General features: G+C 35.2%; 2 protein-coding genes and 1 pseudogene across 4 annotated transcripts; 2 read left to right on the top strand and 1 right to left on the bottom strand.

The window, feature by feature from the left end:
- Nucleotides 1-255: 255 nt before the first annotated feature.
- LOC125497224 (U1 spliceosomal RNA) lies at nt 256-406 on the top strand (annotated as a pseudogene).
- Nucleotides 407-1,203: 797 nt separating this feature from the next.
- LOC104890968 (cysteine synthase) lies at nt 1,204-6,680 on the bottom strand. 3 transcript variants are annotated; one of them, XM_057394336.1, is made up of 11 exons: nt 6,548-6,680; nt 5,657-5,720; nt 4,999-5,108; nt 4,648-4,705; nt 4,109-4,372; nt 3,886-4,023; nt 3,684-3,735; nt 2,650-2,729; nt 1,824-1,883; nt 1,660-1,740; nt 1,204-1,548 (listed from the first exon to the last, which is right to left on the bottom strand). In XM_057394336.1, the coding sequence occupies exons 2-11, from the start codon at nt 5,696-5,698 to the stop codon at nt 1,456-1,458; spliced, it is 978 nt and encodes a 325-aa protein (XP_057250319.1). In that variant the 5' UTR covers nt 5,699-5,720; nt 6,548-6,680; the 3' UTR covers nt 1,204-1,455. The 3 variants fall into 3 exon arrangements, with proteins under 3 accessions (XP_057250319.1, XP_010674894.1, XP_010674893.1); XM_010676592.4 differs by having other exon boundaries at nt 5,657-5,718; nt 6,570-6,641; XM_010676591.4 differs by having other exon boundaries at nt 5,657-5,718; nt 6,457-6,607.
- A 2,313-nt stretch (nt 6,681-8,993) lies between these two features.
- On the top strand, nt 8,994-13,608 carry LOC104891064 (uncharacterized). Its single transcript, XM_010676712.3, has 6 exons — nt 8,994-9,458; nt 9,976-10,671; nt 10,755-11,051; nt 11,162-11,448; nt 11,549-12,644; nt 13,423-13,608. The coding sequence occupies exons 1-6, from the start codon at nt 8,994-8,996 to the stop codon at nt 13,606-13,608; spliced, it is 3,027 nt and encodes a 1,008-aa protein (XP_010675014.3).
- Nucleotides 13,609-20,354: the final 6,746 nt, after the last annotated feature.

Genomic DNA, 20,354 nt, shown 5'->3' with positions numbered 1-20,354 from the left:
GATACCAAACTTCTCAGAAATTATCTTATACTACTAGAATGAAGATAATTAAAATTTGAGGAGTGATAAAACACTGAGGTTCACTTTTAATTTGTCCAACTTTTCTGCCTTGTGTCAAATCATCCCATCACTTCAACAAAAGAATGCCTTTTCATTTTTTTCTCAACCAACCTTTAGGATACTCCTTTGTAAATTTTATTTTGCATTTTAGTCCTTGCTAGGGACCAAATGGACCATAGCTACTACGGTTTTATCATTCCTCTAGTTATGTAGTATTATGATTATCATGGCCTAGAGAGGTGACCTCCATTGCACTTAGGAGGGGCGCTTGTCTAACATCTCCCCAAGAGGGAGATTGTATATCATAATTTGTGACAGCGGGGGAATGCGTTCTCGCAGCCTCTGTCTAATTCATATCAATGTTTATATTATAATGGTTAAATTGAGAAAATAAGACGTAAGAAAACCTCAAAAAGTCCAAAGCCTTCCAAATTACTCTAGTAAATTGGTTGTGGTAAAAATATAATCTTGTGGATGTTTCGATGTGATTACAACGTTGAGTAGTTGGTTATTTTCATTTCATCAAGTTTTAATCAAAGCATATACATACCCCTACAACAAACCATGAAAATAAATTGAATCTATTGTTGTTGTTGTTGTTGTTGTTGCCTATTTTACATAAAAGTCATTTGTCCATTTTGAATGCGAAATGTTTCCACGAAAAGAAAACCTAAAAGAGACAACTTCATAGGCATAATATCATATAAACGCTTGTTACCTGCTTCCATATCCATTTATCATTTCCCGTTTTTGTGTAACATAAATTCTAAATAAAATCCATTAATAATAGCAGATAGCTCTCAATGAAATTTTATACTACAATTAATTTCTGCCCTTTTTGAAATAATTGGAGGAGCAATTGTTTTGGTTTTGATTCTCTCTTCCTAGCCTGAAAAAGCAAGTTGTTTTACAATTTCTTTTGATGGCCAAGTTGTTTTAATTAGTTAAACCATTGACATTTTGTGTAGTTTGCTCAACTTTCAACGAAGATTGTATAAAAGTGTCAACTCTTTCTCCCCTATCTCTCCCCCCTCTCTGAATCAATTCTCCAACAGATGATATTATCGGGTTGATTCGAAGGTGGTTTATCCCGTAAAAGGCCTAGCAAATTAGCCTAATTTAAACCCATTGCATATACCAATATTCAACATGAAGGGAATCAATAGAATGTAAATTGCAGGATATAAAAGTGTTTTCATACAACACACTCCATAGTTGCCAGTGCAGGAAGACTAGGATCAGCAACACAACTGGCATTATTTCAATACACAAGGTAGACAACGATATGCAGGTCTACGAGAAAAGAAAACGGAAACAGTAGAAAAGTGAGAGAAGACCAAGTGAACAGAGTATGAAGCCTTTAATGTATCCGAGACCATCAATGGAAACTTCAACTTAAGATTCTATGGCCATGGTCTCCGCCTCCTTCCTAACTGATTCAAACAGCACCGTGGATAAATATCGCTCGCCAAAACTTGGAAAGACCGCCTGATAAGTTAAGCAATAATGTAGTTAGTGAAGAAGAAGCAGTCATTTCTTACTGTGTAATATAGTGAAAATGTAAGATAGGACTCAAGTATAAAGAGCAGAGCAGCTTACAACGATGAGTTTTCCAGCATTTTCAGGTCTCTGTGCCACTTTTATGGCGGCAGCAGCAGCAGCACCAGATGAAATTCCGACCTAAATTATGAAAAATTCAGTTACTGGTGATTGAAACATGTGGAGAAAGCAAGTAGAATATACAAACATAACCCAGAACTTACCAGCAGACCTTCCTTGAGGGCGAGTAATTTGGCCATTTCGATAGATTCTTCACTTGATATCTGTACAATCAACCCCCCCCCCCCCCCCCAACAGAAAAGAGAGGAAGAAAGAAAGAGAAGAAAAAGGGAAAGAAAACTGGATGAGTTGTCTATTAAAACTCTGCATGAAAACATTTTTGCAGGAGAACTACATGAGCACATACATACCAAGATTCTAATAGCTCGAAGAGCGTTCATTTTCGGTTTATGCTCTGTTAGGTTAAGTAGATAGAATTTTCATATTTTTTTTCAAGTGGAAACTGTCAGTATTTTGCTGTGACTTGAGCTAACTTTGTCCACAAGATGGGTGTTATACATGAGAGTTGAGACCTCAAGCTATTTATTCTCTAATGGAACTTATGGTCTACAACAACAATATAGCCTTAGTCCTAAATGATTTAGAGTCCGCTATCATGTTACCTTTGGTCTGAACTGAATCATACAAATAAGACACACCAACAATGTTGTTGCCAACTTGGACAGAGATTTTATCACTTTGATTTCATCTTCATTCAACGCGGTTCTCAGGAGGCAACTCAGATAGCAGATTTTATAACTAAAAATGGCCATAACCCCATAACCCTCAATGCTTCAATGGTTTACTTGTAATAATGTGTTCAAAGGATGACTTAAGCTAGTCTTTTTCAAGGGGTTATCCTAGATATCTTATTCTTATCTATGTAGTATATATGTATAGACATATAAGCAACAACTAATATACAAACAAACAGTAAAATTAGTTAGGGGAAGAAAATCATCATCCAGACCAGAAGGCTTGAAGGCTCACCTGGACCACTTCATCAAGAATATTTACATCCAAAACACCAGGTATGAATCCAGCTCCAAGTCCTTGAATCTTATGCGGGCCTATAAATGTACAAAATCATGTGATCTTACCAAGTGAAGAGAGTTACTTATACTGCTCAGTAAAGCAACAGTTCTCTTTTGTTGCATAGTAAAAAATTACAGCCACTAAGAAAAGAATAACAGCACCTAAGAATCACAAAGCAAAGAATAATTTTTGATAATGAAGTAGTTACCTTATGTGCTAAGATGTTATATAATATCGCTTTCAATGAACAGAAACCAGTTAAGTTTTTCTCTACAACACACACAAGTAAGCTCAGGATTTCCATACAACTGAGTGTGCTTTCCTTTTGTATGTGGGTTCCAGCACACCTGCCTAATAGTCTTCAGCTAATTAAAGGTAAGGTTATGTGAATCTGAATCTCCTAATCCCTGCCTTAGCAGGCACCTAGTAAATTATTGATGCTGCTTGTATTTAAACCAACATAACATGATTGACAAAGGGCTTGAAGGGGACAGTTCGAAAGGCTTGGTAGATATTGTATATAGAGACTGCTACTGTATAGTCTTTTTGTTGGGATGGAAAATCCTTTGCATACTGTTGTATCAGCAGCTATAGCATCTACATCATAAAGCCACAAAAACTACAAAAATATAACTTTTACATAAGATATTCAAAGTCGGTGTGGAGACTAGGAAAATTTACATAATACTGGCACAGACATAATGGACGAGAAGCTACTTTCATGACTAGCCAAAATAATCTTTTGCACAGGTTTCCTTCAAAATCAAGACATACTTAGTTTTAATATCAACGGTTACAGACAAAATAGGCAGTCACCAAAAGCTCACAGCTAAACATATAAATATTGCAAGTGATGCTACACAAGATTTAAAAAAACTTGACTTTTTTATGCTTCGTAGAAAAAAGTTCAACTTTCTTTTTCCACATGTTCCTGGTAATCAAACAGACATCAACAAGAACAACTCACTGATCAGAGCTTTGTTATTTACCAGGTTTTCCTCCAGACAATACAGCACTTTCCACTGGCTCGATACCAATTAGCTGCAGAACAAAGGTAAATAACATATCATGATAAGGGGACGAAAGGGACAGAAGAAATAGTAAGATATATTCGCAAAGGATGAAATTAACGAATAGAGCTTTAAGTAGCAAGATTTCAAATGTTTGTCGCATATCAATGCCACAACTGACCTTAACATCTGGATTCTGTTCCTTTAGGTATCTCCCTGCACCTGTAACTGTACCTCCAGTCCCTATTCCAGAGACGAGAATATCAATCTTTCCACCTGTGCCTTTCCAAATTTCTGGCCCGGTTGTTTCATAATGAATCTAAGAGAGAAGAATGGTGTCAGACTATATGTTGTTTTTAAAGCTATAACTCCAATGACACACAAAAATCACCAACAAGCATTACCTTGGGGTTGGCAGGGTTTTCAAACTGCTGTAAGATATATGAATTAGGAGTCTTGTCACGGATCTCTTCAGCCTTTTGAACCGCCCCTTTCATACCTTTCGCTGGATCAGTAAGGACAAGCTCAGCACCAAAAGCCTTGAGAATAGTCCTCCTCTCAAGACTCATTGATGCTGGCATCGTAATGATGAGCTTGTAACGTTTAGCTGCTGCAATGAAGGCTAATCCAATGCCAGTATTTCCACTGGTAGGCTCAATCAAGACACTCTGAACCATTACAGAGAAATTATACAAGCTTCAGAACATCAAAAGAACACTACAAGCGGAGCTTAGCTCTTGCTTTGTAACAGACATTACCTCACCACATTTTCCCCAGCAATTTCTAGCTAGAGATAATGATTAATGATCAACAAGTAAAATTCCAATTCAGAGCATCACTACCTTTACTAGATACTAGATACTAGATACTAGATACTAGATACTAGATACTACCACACCTTAAACTTTAAAATCAACATTCAGAAGCGTTACTGACTACTCACCTCTCCTGGAGTAATTAACCCCTCTTTTTCTGCATTTGTAATCATACTGTAACCAATCCTGGAGATTGGTAAACACAAACATATACAGCAAATAAGAGCCGTGTCAGGATCTCAACAAACCATTGACCATTTGCACTATTCATATAACCTACTCTGACCATCTTTTTTACTTATATGTGAAAAAATGTTCTTGAGTTTGTTTCAATGTGTAATTTCAAAATATCAATTTTTAATTCTTTTACTAATAGATAATTAAAGATGCCAATGATCAAAGTAGTGCATTTGACAAACGTGATAAGTCAATATGCGACAAAAAAGAAGAAGTATATATTAAATCAGGACAGAAATAACCTGTCTTTAACACTAGAGCATGGTTCCATGGCTTCCAGCTTTGCAGCAACGCGAGCAACACAACCATCAACAACGTTGTTGAGATATACCAATGGCGTATTACCAATCAACTACACAAGTCCAACATAATCACATCAAATGACAAGATCTTATAAACTATGGTATATCACCCAGGGAAAAAAAACTCGGTCGCGGTCGCGTTCGCGGGAACGGTCACGTTGTCGCGGGAACGGCTTGTAACGGGCAAATAGAACGTTTCGCGGCCGACGCGGCGTGAATTTTTTAAAAAAATTCACATAACTATGTTTCAACTTTATTTGCATTTTTTTAGTTTATGAAGCATTATTACAACATAATGTAATCAAATCTAATAGAATAACATGTTTCATCAACTATATAATTAAATCATAGAAAGAATTTGGCCAATGTTTGAAAAAAACGGATGTAACGGTGATAAAAGCGTTCTAACGCGGCGAGTTCGCGTTACGGAACGGACAACGCGGCGAGAAGTATGTGAATTTTATTATGGCGTTCCGTAACGGGATTTCGCGGAACGGCAAATCCAAAATCCGTTACAGAACGGCCGTTCTGTAACGGAACGGGAGAGTTTTAATTCCCTGATATCACCACAAAGATACAAATGGGTCGGGCTACTTACTTCAGTCACATCTTTAGCGATGAAGGCTTTTTCCTCAACCATTTTGAATTAGATACTATAACCTACACAAAACAATAAACATCAACCTTAGGTCTCCATAGTCAGCCATAGGCGAAAAAACTCCAAACAACATCGATTGAATAAATCAACTCAGAAATTAGCTGTACAGAATCACTATTAAGCATACTATTTTCAAATGAAATTTTCGACTGGCAATGACTTTGTAAAACAAGCTAAATAGCATATGCAGCAAGAGACACAGTGCAATCTAATGTTGATGCAGGAAGCAGTAGGGTTCTTAATCCATTTGTTGAACATGTTGGTGCCAATAAATTGTGATAATCATTAGTTCAGATCTCCATTAATAGAGAAAGACTATGAACTTGATCATATGATAAAATTACCATTTTCAGAGTCACCCTCTAATCAGACACTGAACAATTCTTACAAGTACTCATAATTTCTAGGACAAACAAAAGTAATGATAGCAAAAACCATGAAAAGAACAAGATTCATCTACTACTTAACATTAAAAAAAAAATCGAAAATTATCATACACCCAAATCATTTATTCACGAAGTTCCAATTTTTTTTGTCCTACTAATCCCTATAAAGATTAAAGAATCACTCAAAACTGCTCCAAAAAGATATGACTTCTCTTCAGAATATAAGACCATATATGGAACGATAGAACTAAAATAAAACTGAGAATAAGTTGAGGAAAAATACTAAGAAATGGCAACAATTAAAATCCATAATTGCAAAATAAACAGAACAAATTAGAGAGTAATTACACATACCCAGTTCAAAAATTAGAAAGAAATTGGGAATGAAAGAGCAGATAAATAGAATTATATTTTATAGTGAAAATGGAAGTTCTCCCACAAAACTTATATGGAGAGAAGTATAGAACCTGCGAAGAAAACGATTGAGTGTAGACTACAGAAGTACAGATAGATGAAGGAAATTAGAAAACTCCAAGCAAATCCCGTGGTTATTATTTTATTTGTTACACGATTTAATAATAATACTAGTTATTAGGCCCGGGCTACGCCCCAGGTAAGGAAAAATTTCAATTTATTAATGTTGTACATTAAGATGATAACACTAAATGTTATCTGGTCTAGTGGTTAAGACTTTACTTTGTGTTCTTGAGGTTGTGGGATCAAACCCTATACTATGCAATTTCTAACTTTTTTAATTGTTGTGAATGACATGATGGAGTATAACTCCCTTAGGAAGAGCGCCACATGGCACAGTTCCTGGTTTATGCACGCCTTTTAATATATTAGTATAGATATGTATCTGTTAAATAATATCATTTCGCATGTGGAATGTCAGCATGTAATGCCATGGCATACGGACATGCCTGGCCTTTGACTCGTCAAGTTTTTGGTTGTCATCTTCTGGTCGCTAAATAATGCCCTATTTATATTATTATCTAAAATAAAATAAAAAACTTCTACGTATCAAGCTTATAATCACCGAGCAATTCTAGAGCATGAGGAATGTAAAACTATCAGTATCCATGTAGGATTTGCCTTGGTGGAATCCGAAAATTAAAAAGTTTCGGAAATTTAAATGCCTTAATTATGGGTGATTTGAGGTAATTATTGATGATTAGCTTAAATTGTGGAATAAAAAAGGCAAGGTCGATTTTTATATTCTCCGATTATGTTTAAATTTGGCCGAAATTTATTCATTCCAATTTTATGTACTTTCGGTTTTGCCTTTCTAATTTATATATGGTAATGAAATAAAAATGTCAATCAAGAATGATTTATGTTAATTGGCAATCAACTAAAATTTCGGCCAATCAATTATTCAATTCATAAAAATATCCGAAATTAAGTACATGTTTACAAAGCTCTCTTTTAGTATAAATAGTACGGATTTTTCATTCATCATCACTACTCATTTTCGTGTTTTCAATTTGCTCTGTCATGCCAACTTTGTCCTCCACCTCAAAAGCAATAATACCATATATACCCTCCACAAAATCATATACAATCCCATAGTTCAAAGGAAAAGTGGCCCACTAAAATTGATTATTCGAATTTCTTGGATGTGGAATCTATGGTTTTACTACTATTTCGTGGAGGGCATCTTTATTTCCACGATGTGTCAAGTATGTTCACGTTTCATATCAATATAAGCAATGAAGTTTGGGCTTATGTTGAAGATGTCAATACAACAATAGATGGATATCGTCCATATTTTGATTTTTGGAATATGATGTTATATGATCTACAATGCATTCCTCCAAGAACTTACAAAGTTGATGATGACTATTTTTGAAGACATTGATTTAAACAATACGGAGTGTTGTCGTATTAACAATAAAGTGTTGCTCGATTATATTTCTATTGATACGACTATTAATGTAGTTTTGAGCAATGGTAATTTTTAATGTTCTTTGTTATTGTATTTCTTTTTATGTTATTCAAATGTCCAATTATGGCAATGATATTGAACTAAGATTCTCTATCATTTACCATTTTATTTTGAGTATTAACATGTTCACCAATTGTTTTTTCTCTCTCTTAAAAGCTCTCTAACTTTTCTTCAGCTCCGCTGTTGCCATGGCGAGAAAGAAGGGGGGCCAAAAGAGGAGTTTCGCAGCGGAAAATGATGGTAAATCTCCGGCGAATATTGCAATCAAACCGAGGGGTCCTACTTCGGACTTCAAGGCGAAGAAGACTCGCTCGATTGAGGAGGTCATGGGGATTGAAGCTCTGGAGTTTGGTAATTTTGAGGTAGGAGAAGTTCTTACGCCTCGTGAATCAATCATTTAATTGAAACAACAATCAGAATTGAACAGAACATTTTCAGCGTGGATGAGTTCGATTCACCCTGTACCTGACCCTCACTATGCTAGAGATGATTTAGGTAAGTCCACTTCTATATTACAGCAATTTGATGAGGTAGATGATGATGTTAGGAATGTTAATACGATTAATAATGCTGAAATGATGAAACCGGTAATTCAAATTGGATTGGAGGACATTTAGGAGGAAGTAGAATACTGGAACTCTGCTATAATATGCTATGTGTTAGGTGCGAATCCACCAAATATGGTAATGGAAGGCTTTGTACGGAGAATATGGAGGAATCTAGGTGTGGATAAGGTGGCGATGGTGGCTAAAGGGGTTTTTATCGTTCGATTTACCACAATGGAAAACAGGGACAAGGTGATTAGTGGTGGATACCCCTTTTTTGATGGGAAGCCTGTTATGGTGAAGAAATGACATCCGGATATGGATTTCAGTAAAGAGGACATCCGTAGGGTTCCTATTTGGATTCAGTTGAATCTAGATTTTAAATATTGGGGTCAAGGATGTTGACGAAGATTGTTAGTGGCGTGGGGAAGTTTCTGAAAGTGGATATGGCTACATTGAATAGGGAGAAACTACAATTTGCGCGGGTATTGGTAGAAGTGGAATTTGGGCAGGAATTTCCAGATGAGATTGAATTTGAAAATGAAAAGGGGTTGACCATTTATGTGGAGGTGAAGTATGATTGGAAACCAACCTTCTGTAAAGGTTGTAAAGTATTTGGTCATGAGGAATCAAGTTGCAGGAGGAAGAAAACCTCGGTGTGGGTTGCTAAACCTGGGGTAAGTAACGTTCCAGTGGCAGTGGTACCAGTTACAAATGTGGTGAGGCATAGTGATCAAGTTGATGGTGAAGGCTTCCAGGATGTTAGAAGAACTATCAGAAATCCAAATAGTCCTGCACCTGCTACAGTGATTAGAAATTCGTTTGAGGCCTTGGAGCTATTGAATGAAGATATGGAGGTGGGGGTAATGCAGGAGGGCCAAGCAAATGGAGAGGGAACCTTTCCATTTCAAATGAATAAAGTATGCTTCTAGAATGTCCGGGGACTCAATAGTCCAAGGACGCAGAAGGTGGTGAAGGAATTTATCACCAAACAATCTGTTGGACTAGTGGGGCTCCTGGAAACAAAGGTGAAGTCTGCAGGAATGGGCAGACTTTATCAAATGGTATTTCAGAACTGGTGTTTTACATCTAATAATGCATCTCATAAGGGTGGTAGAATTGTAGTTGCTTGGCAACCTGGGAAGTATATGGTGGATATAAGAGGGAGTAATAAATTGTTAGTGGATCCACTGTTATGTCTCTCCTCAATCAGGTGCAAGTGGCTTTGACTGTGTATTTGTGTATGCCTTTAATGAGAGAAATAGGAGAGAGGAGTTATGGCAGGGTCTGAAAGAGATGGCTGGAAAAATTAATGGGCCATAGCTAGTGGGGGGAGATTTTAACTGTGTTCTTCACATGGATGAAAGAATTGGTGCTCAGGTGAGTAGCTGGGACATTGAACCTATCAGATCATGTCTTGATGAATGTGGTTTATATGATATGAAATGCTCTGGTAATAGGTTCACATGGAACAATAAACAGGAAGGCAATGATAGGGTTTTTGCAAAGCTGGATAGAGTTTTGATTAATGATCATTGGGAGGAGGTATATCAGAATGTATGGACTGCCTTCCTTAATGAAGGGGAATTTGATCACTCCCCAGCAATTGTAGCAGGGAATGAGAGTCATGGGCAATGCAAGAAGCCCTTTAAGTACTTCACAATGTGGAAGCAATCACCTCAATTTGAGGAGCTGGTGAAGAAATGTTGGCAGGAGAGGGTGATGGGAGATAGGATGTATGTTGTTACTCAGAAGCTTAAGAGTGTGAAGAATGAGCTGAAGAGGCTTAACAAGTCTGGTTTTCTGGAGATACAGGCTGATGTTATTAAGGCAGCTGCTGACTTGGAAGATATCCAAAGGAGAATGCATGAAGATCCGAGTAATATTCAGCTTGCTGATGAAGAGATTTTGATGGGGAAGAAATACAAAAGGAAGAAATCAGCTTATATGTCCTTCTTACAACAGAAGGCTAAAGTTGGGTGGCTTAAAGATGGTGATGATAATTCAGCAATTTTTCACCAAAGCATCAGACAGAGAAGAGTAATTAACTCTAATATGGCATATATAATATGTCTGGTGAGTGGATGGACAATAATGAGGATGTGAAAGGGGATTTTCTGGAGTATTATCAACAGCTGTTGGGAACTACTGATACTCAGATTACCCCAGTGAACTGGGAGGTGGTTAGAGCTGGCAACATTCTCACTCAGGAGCATAAAGAGTTACTGTTGAGACCATACACTGCTGAGGAAGTGAAGAATGTCATATTTGCCATGGATGGAAATAAAGCTCCTGGTCCTGATGGATTTGGGAGTTTTTATTTCAAAGACACTTGGCACATTGTGGGTGAGGACATTACAACTGTTGTTCTGGACTTCTTCCAACATGGTAAAATGTTGAAATCTCTAAACACAACTCTTATTACTCTCACTCCTAAAACCTCTTGTCCTAAGAATGTTAGTGAGTTTAGACCAATTTCTTATTGCAATACACTCTATAAGTGCATCACAAAAATGATTTGCAATAGACTGAGATTGTGTTACCTGATGTGATTGAGGATACCCAGGGGGCATTTGTGCATAGTAGGAACATTATCCACAATATTATGATTGTGCAAGACCTTGTTAGGCATTATAATAGGAAGTCTACTAAGCCTGGCTGCATCATTAAGTTAGATATGCAAAAAGCATATGATACTATTAACTGGAGTTTTTTGAAGGAGATGCTTCTTGCTTTAGACTTCCACAAGTTTTGTGGATTTAGTCATGGAATGTGTCTGCACACCAAAATTTTCCCTGATGATAAATGGGGAAATGCATGGTTTTTTCTCATCAAAGAGAGGTTTGAGACAAGGTGATCCCATATCACCTTTATTATTTGTAATTTGTATGGAATATTTAGCTAGGATTCTAGCTAAAATGAGTTCCATGAATCACTTTACATATCACCCCAGATGTAAGGCAACAAAGCTCACACATCTTAGCTTTGCTGATGATCTTATTCTGTGCTCAAAGGGTGATTTTGCATCAGTATACTTAATGTTGAGAGCCTTCAGATTATTCTCTGATTCCTCTGGTCTAAAGATCAATACTAAGAAGTCATCCTTCTACTGTTGTGGGATTCAGGAAGGTGAAATTATGAGAATTCAGAATGTGTCTGGTATTACTAGAGAAATACTCCCCTTTAAATATTTGGGGGTCCCTATTTGTTCTAAAAGAATTTCAGCTGCTCAATGTGAGAATTTGGTGGATAAAATGACAGCTAAAATTCGGATCTGGAGTACAAGGCATATTTCTTGTTCTGGGAGAGTGCAACTTGTTAACTCAGTGTTAATGAGTATTCATGGCTATTGGGGTCATGTATTTGTCCTGCCTAGTAGTGTCATAAAAAAGATTGAAGCAGTGTGCAGGGCATTCCTATGGGCAGGTGCTTACTACTCAGCTAGGGGAGGATATGTTGCTTGGCAGGAGGTGTGTAATAGCAAGAGTAAAGGAGGTTTGGGGTTTAGAAACATCAGCAACTGGAACAAAGCTTGTTTAGGCAAGCATGTGTGGGCTGTGGCTACCAAGAAAGATACATTATGGGTGAGATGGGTGCACTCAGTCTACATAAAGGATGTTGACTGGTGGGAGTACAATACTCCTACTGGTAGTAGTTGGTATTGGAGACGCATATGTGAGGTTAAAAATCTCATGAAGAATTATTATAGTAGACAGGAGGTTCAGCAGATGAATAAGTTTAGGATTCAAGATATGGTGGAAAAATTAGCTGAGGAAAGACAACATGTTTCCTGGGATCAATATGTCTGGAATAGACTCAGTGTGAATAGGTTTAAGTTCATTAATTGGTTGGCTATGAGAAGGAGATTACATACAGCAGATAAGGTCCAGATTTATGATCCAAATGCTCCTACTGATTGCTGGATATGCTGTGATGCCACTGAAACACAAGAACATCTGATGTTTTCATGCTATTATAGCAGAGAGTTGCTAAGAAAAATCAGGAACTGGATCAATATGGATTCCACATGTGAAGACCTGAATAGACTGGTGTGATGGCTATATAGTAGCAGGAAGTCAAGATTCCAGAAGGCTGCTTATGGTGCTGCTATAGTAGGTGTTGTGTATGGGGTGTGGAAAGCAAGAAATGATAGCAAATGGAACCAAAGAGTTCCTAGTATTCAACACATGGAGTCATGGATCAAAGAGAATGTCAGAAGAAGAATTTTCCTTGTCATGCCTAGGAAGATGTCTAGAAATGATAGAAACAGGTTCTACTCACTGTAATGTGATGTTTGAGTGTATAGAATGTGTTTTGCCTTGCTAGGGATGAGGGGTCCAACCTAGTTGGTTTGTTTCTCCCTAGTTTTGGCCTTGGTTGTAATTGTTTTTTGGGTGATATAAGATGATTATTACTTAGCAAAAAAAAAAAAAAATAACATGTTCACCAATAATTGAATTCATCACTTTCAAAGCAATTATATTTCCATGTATTGATACATTGTCTACCTTTGACTATATTGGTCTCCATTACATTAGCTAACAATCTACCTAACATAGTTAATTGCATTGTCCTACCAAATTGCAATAAATTTGACTTAGCACAACCGGTTCCATTTGGGTCTATATAAAGATCTATCTGGTCTTTCTTTGTTCGTTCCATATCACCTCCAAAAAAACCAGTTTTGTGACTTACAAAAAAAACCCTCATTTGAAGTTTCATATTTTAGAAGTTTAAGATATAAAAAGTATTATTTTTACAATAGATCCAAAATGTATCAATGATGTGAAAGAGGTTAACAATGTTATGCTCGAATTCTTGGACCAGTGGTCCATGGTTGATGATAAACTTACTACATGTATTCAAAGTTTAAATAAAATAGAAGAAGAAGAAGAAGGTGAGGAAGCTATGGGTTACATTGCTATGATCATCTCTTTTCGTAATACTATTGAACTTGCTACAAAAGAAGCAAAGTGTATCGTTGAGTATTTGGAATCTCTTATTGAGAAGTGAAGTATGAAGATGTATTTGTTAGCTACTACTATATTAGCTAGCAAAAATAATAACCTTTGTTAGTATTAATCGTAGTTGTTTAAAATGTTAGTTTCTTATTTTCAATGTACTAATCGATTATGTTGAATGAGTTTTCATGTTATATGTACATGGTTGCTAAATACAACCTTACTTTACTAATACAACTCTACAAAATACCTAAATTACCCTTTAGCCTTAAAACCCATTTCACCCATTCTCTCTAATTGCTCCTCTCTTCACTCCCCTCTCTCTCTCTCATTCCTTCTTCCTCCTTCAACGTCCTCTCGAAGTTTTTCTGATTCAATAGTAATTACCCAATTCTCCATCATATGGGGCGATTTCCCCATTTCTTATAGAGAGATAAAGGGTTTTTAGAAAGAATATGATAATAAGGGTTTTTTGGGGTTTTTGTAAGGCTGCGTTAGTAAAGTGAGATTGTGTTTAGCAACCCCCTTATATGTATTATTCGGTTATATTAAAATAGAATATATTTTGTTGTTGCTTTTATTGTATGTCTTACAAATCGGTTTGTTAACTTTTTTTGGTAATGATATAATTGTCATATAATGTTTGAATGACATAATATAAGTAGTGTATTTCGTTTATAATATGCATATCATAACTTGAGAAAAACGTTTCATTTTAGTTATATACTCCCTCCGTTTCCTAAAGATCATCCTCTTTCCGTTTAAGTGCGTTTCCAAAAGATCTTCCTTTTTTTACTTTATTTCTTATTTGGAATTTTGCCCCCCTTTATACTCTCTCATGTCCCTATGATATGGTCCACCATTATATTATTAATTCAATTTTACTTCCTTTCTCTCTCCTTCTTTAACCCCTTTTATTTTTTTATTTATCTTAACCCTTTTCTCTCTCCTACTTTACCCTTCCCACACCCCATATAAATTGATTCTCATTGGTATCTGTAGTAACAGTATCAAGGAAGATCTTTAGAAAACGGAGGAAGTAAGTCATAATAGAACGTTTTCATAATTCTACGTTATATAATCGTTTTTTTTTTTTGGAAAAATATAACCTACCTAAACGGTATCATAAATTTAAAAATAATTGAGTGATTGTTGCAAAACATAAAGAAATTTGAAATCATGGTGATTCCTATATTCAATATTTTTTCCAAAGTTAAATAATATTCTCTAATACTAACTTCCACCAAAATTCAATACATTTCCCTAAATAAATTCAGCTATGTCTAGATGAGGCAATTTTTTTAAAAAAAAAATAAATATCAACATCTCAAAAAATGTAATTTAAGAATCCTACCAACTAATATGTCTTCCAACTTATTCAATGCTTTCAAAAGTAATAAAAAAATTCAGTTAATGTGTATTTCATGCAACAATGTCATTTTCAATTTTGACCACACTTGGTCAATCCTTATAAATGCTATATCTACTTCTACCAACATGTAATAAATTTGCCCTCAAAAAAAATCGGCCATCTCTTCTATGGATGAGGCAAATTTCCTCTTTGTTTTTCCTAAATATCAACTCAATACATTTACAAAGCACTTCATCTATTATTCTCAAATCCATAAAATTTAAGCATATAATCTCAATAGATCCTAAAATTTCTTAGCATATGGTTAGGGATGGGCAAGGGTCGGGTCTGGCCGGACCCTGGACCCGGATCCTGTATTTTTTGCAGACCCGGACCGGACTTTAAGGGTCTGAAAAAATTGGACTCTGACCCAGACCCTATAAGGGTCTGGAGGGTCCAAGCCTAAATTCTTTATTTTGCCAAATTTTTAGTACCCATAAATAAGAAAAATATCATTTCATCAACATAAAGTACACATTTCAATTTTTTAACCCTAATTTTTTACAAATTCGACTCATCAAAAACAATAATTCGCATGAGACAAACAAAATATCAAGACTGAAATTTAAACAAATAAACTGAAAAACGAAACAAACAAATCAGTTTGAAACAAACAAATCCACATTTCACATTTCGATTCATCAATTTGAAATTTAACAATCAAATCAGACAAATGAATTCGTGATTCGACACACATACGGATTGAAATTTAATGCAAAGACACTTAGGAAGTCAAGAAATTGGGAGTTTGAAGAGTGCAATTCATAGTTGCATACAAAAAGAGTTCGAAAGAAACAAAGAAAAAGATCAAAGGAAAATCAGAATGAGTCTGGCGTTGCATGAGAGAAATAAAGAAAAAGATTGAAAATTAGACAAACAGATCGAAGGAAAATCAGAATAAGAGAAATCAAAAAACTGAAAAAATTAAAGAGAAAATACCTGGCGTTGCGTGAGCAGCGTTAATCGACGGCAAAGTCGAAGGAAATCTGGTGAAGTCGGCGGCGCTGTAGTGTGGACTGTGGAGGGCTGGAGCCTGGAGGCGTCTCTCTCCCACAAAACAGAATGAGTCTTGGTGTTTTAGTTATTTAAGATTTACTCTTTTAAAAAATCAGGTTTTTTTTATTAAAAAAAGTTTAAATTTATATATTAAATAAGTTTAGGGTCTAAGGGTCGGGTCGGGGTCTAAAATATCAATACCAGGACCCTAAAAAATTGCTTGGACCTAGATCCTTAAATTAGGGTCTGGTCCAACAGGATCTGGGTCAGGTCTTGAACCCATGCCCATCCCTACATATGGTAGAAGTTAACGAGGCCACTTTTGAATTTTTAGAGTTTTGGTCGACAATTGATTAGAAGATTTTGAATGCAGACATGTTACAAATTACGCAAATTAAAAGAAGATGAAGGAAAGGTAAAGATGGGTTACATTGATCAAATTATTTATTTTCGCAACCAAATTGAACTTGCTTGCTTCTTGAGAAGCAAGGAATATTGTTGAATATTATCGTGATGAATTGGAGAAAGGTGATCATTGAAGATGATGTTTCACAATCTATGACTAATGATGCCTTTGAAAAAACTAATGTAGTATTTTTAATCATTTGTATTTGATCTTTATTTTAGTCGATCGTTTGTTATGTTATGTTAGATTATGTTTGTTGTTATTAGCTTTAATATATTTATTCTTAGACTACCTTATTGTATCTTCCTTAACGTCAATCTAATATACGTTTTGAAGTTTTTATTTAGTGTTCTTAGACTACCTTACAATTTATACGGTTGACTACTTTATTAACAAATATTGTTATTTATTGAATGATAATTTCGACCATTTCAAGATATGAAATTTTAAAATAATACATAATCATCGGTTTTGTTTTTTTAATTTGAATATCACGGATTTATTAATAACGAATAATTTCGTATAAAAGTAGTATAGCTATATGAGTTTGAAAAGGATACTAACAAAATCTTGAAGAATATACTCATGTTTTATATTAGTTATCTTCTAAAAATGATAGGTGATTTCTAACATCTTCATCATTTGCTCCAAAGGAAAATTAATTTCTAATTTTTTTTTTACTTTGATTTATCTAAAAATGTGATTGTAACATCCCGTTTTCCTGAGCTGCTAGGTAAATACACTTAAGATCCACTAAGCACAATCAATGCTTAATAAGCCTCGGATTAAACATTTACTCGCAACGGAAACATAACCTATAAAACGATCCTGAACCTGTGGGTTACTGGCCCACAAAACAAAATCCTTTATATAAGACTTGAATTACACCAATAACTCCACTCTAATTCCCAAAAGTTATATACAAAGGAATATATCAAAAACTATTCCTTAATTGACTATCTAAAATACAAACTCAATCCATAAGCTACGACGACATCTTTATCTTGCTTCACTTCAAAATCCTGAGCTCACAACACCAAACCTGCAACAATGTTTGACTCTGCCACCCACCAAGTGACAGGCCACAGAAATGACAACACTATCAACAAAGCTAAGTACACATTGTATAATAGAAAATACAAGTTTAGGTGTATTTTGAAAACTAACACATAGTTATAGTAACAGATAATCAAACTCAACTGAGTTAATATAGTTTCACAAAATCAAATCGTTTGGCATGAACGCGAGTGGAGAGGGGTACCACGCAGTACCAGCTGTCTCCAAACTATTGAGGGTCGTCACCCAGTCTTTTATTGTTATGCTTGCAAGACTTACCCGGACATGTCCTATAACGCCAGGAATTCGCTCTTCCTGGAAGGCAACAGCTAGGGACTCTACCCGCCCTAACTCGAGGTGCCTATTCATGCCTCACTTTCATATTTATAAAATAAGATATTTAATGATTCATACTTGAATCCTCAATACTCATAACATAACACCATATTCGACCGTATCTGGTCTTAACTCATATTTGAATCATTTCCTCATTATCATACCAAATCATATTTTGAGAAATATAGTATTTTCGAACAATTCCACTGAACAAAAAGAATACTTTTATAATAATCCAATAGCAATTCACAACTAACTCATAGAGATGTATTAATCATGGCCATTACCACAAACGATATATGATATCTAAAATTCAATAGTAACGCACACAGGAGCCTTCAAATATATATTTTGTTGAACCTAAAGGTTACCTCAACTCTATAACAATTATACGAAACCTCCAATAATCATAACTTGATTTCCCATGTAATCTTGAATTATATACGTCTACATAGCCATTCTCCAACAACCATCTCACGATAAGATCAATAATCAATAACCAAACTTAAACTAATTCTCAATTCACAAATTATCAACCTTTAACATTCTAATTTCCTTAATCCTTAATTAATAACTATAACTTTGATGATATTAGCTACATTGGCTAGCATCCCAATTCATAATCACAATTCCAAATTATATAACTAAACAAACTAAACATAACTTACAACCGTACCTAAATCAAGAACATAATTTGGCTATCAACAAATATAATGAAATATAAAGCTGACTCGGCACAGAAATAAACCTCAATAAACTGATTCATCTTGCACTCAAATCCTTAACCAACCGAATAACAATTCCAACAACAAAATCCCTTTCATAATTCCGAACGATACTCCATTCCAAAATCATCCTCCAATAATCACCTCATCACAATAACAATAATCAACAACCAGTCTTAATTATTCCAATTAACTTCTTCTAACGCAACCACCATGCTAATCAACTGAATCCCGCAAATAGAAATTAAATAAGTCAATCCTATAATTCATAATTCATAACTGGACTTTATACATATTAACTCCAACTACAATAATCATAACAGACTCCCAATTCTAAGATTATGATTTCCATCACATCATCAACAACGACTATCCGATAATACATCTTAACCATAAAAGAGATGAATAAATTATTCACTAAATAACCTGTAATCACATTACTTAATCTAAATCAATAAGCTTTTCTAAAATCATCAACAACTTAGTTTTCTAAACTCAACTAATAAACTATTATAACAACACCGGAAAAACATAACATAACAGTAGCAACCACAAAACCAGCCACCACCACACAACAACAAAAACAACGTAACCCCACCAAAACAACTCCACGGCAGCCACCAACCAGAACAACGATAACCAATAACTGTGGCACATCACCACCACCACAACAATCCCAACACCAACAATAATATAATAGCAACAACACCAACACCTCAACAAATAACTACAACAGTACCACAACAATAGAACAACAACACCAGAGCAAGAGAACAACAATAACAGCAATGCAACAACAACAACCAATAACTGCTTCACAACTCCACCACAACAACAAGAAATCTCGACCATCCCCACAACATTAGCAATCGCTATCTAATTACATCTCAATAACCACAAATTAATAAACAAATTGCTCACTAAATGAGAAGTTAATCTAACTATCCTCTTCTAATATATTCTTATCATCAATCATTCAACTAATAACATAACTCTGATTTAGCGAACAATATCAACCAAACCTAGCTAGCAATCTTAATCCCAAAATCATAAATGTTGAACCCTAGTTTTGATAATGACAAAGAAACAAAGGAACAAACTAAGTAGTGAACTAATGAGTTATTTAAGTGTATGGTGTTTAAGGTATCAATAAAAGGAACTGGGAGAATACGAAGTCAAGGAAGAAGTCAAGAGAGGATTTCAAAGGCTAAGTAAAGAAGTTTCTGTGTTGATACTGGAGCAAGCATTTGATCAAGAAGAATAGAAGCTAGGCGTTTTATTTTCTAGTTCCAATATAAAGGAACAAAGAAAGAATGGTAAGGAACAGTGGCAGTCTATTTGAGAATGAGAGTTTGTTCCTTTGTAAGGAACAAACTAAGTGGCACTAAACGAATATGTTAAAGGAACTTAGTTAATAAAAGGAACTAGACTTAGGCGTGCAAATATTATAACGGTTAAAAAGATATTTGAGTAAGTCATGCCTAAATTATAGGAAATTAGTTATATCTAATTTTAAATGATAAAATCAGTTTTAAAAAGAAAATCTGTTTTAGGAAAAAGATTTTATTTTTCGGAAAAATTAAGCAAATAAATATCCGGTTTTTAGAAAGAATTTGTTTAAAAGATATTATGTTCTTAAAGATTAAAAATTCAGTTTTAAAGATAAAAAGTGTTTTTAGAAAACTGATTTTCGGATAAAGCTCAAGGAACTCCTATTACTTAGGAGTAATGGCTAAAATATATCCACGTTCATTTATAGTTCATGGGATCATGGGACATGATGTGAAACGTGTTCCTTAGGGGAAGGAACATCATGGGTTAATGGACTAAACATGTACTCTAGTTTTAATCCCACGTTCTTCATGATT

The sequence above is a fragment of the Beta vulgaris genome, chromosome 4 (genome assembly GCF_026745355.1).
Source record: "Beta vulgaris subsp. vulgaris cultivar EL10 chromosome 4, EL10.2, whole genome shotgun sequence".
NCBI classification, from domain to species: domain Eukaryota; kingdom Viridiplantae; phylum Streptophyta; class Magnoliopsida; order Caryophyllales; family Amaranthaceae; genus Beta; species Beta vulgaris.
The sequence above is the reverse complement of the archived record's forward strand: the minus strand, read 5'-3'. Positions and strand labels throughout refer to the sequence as shown.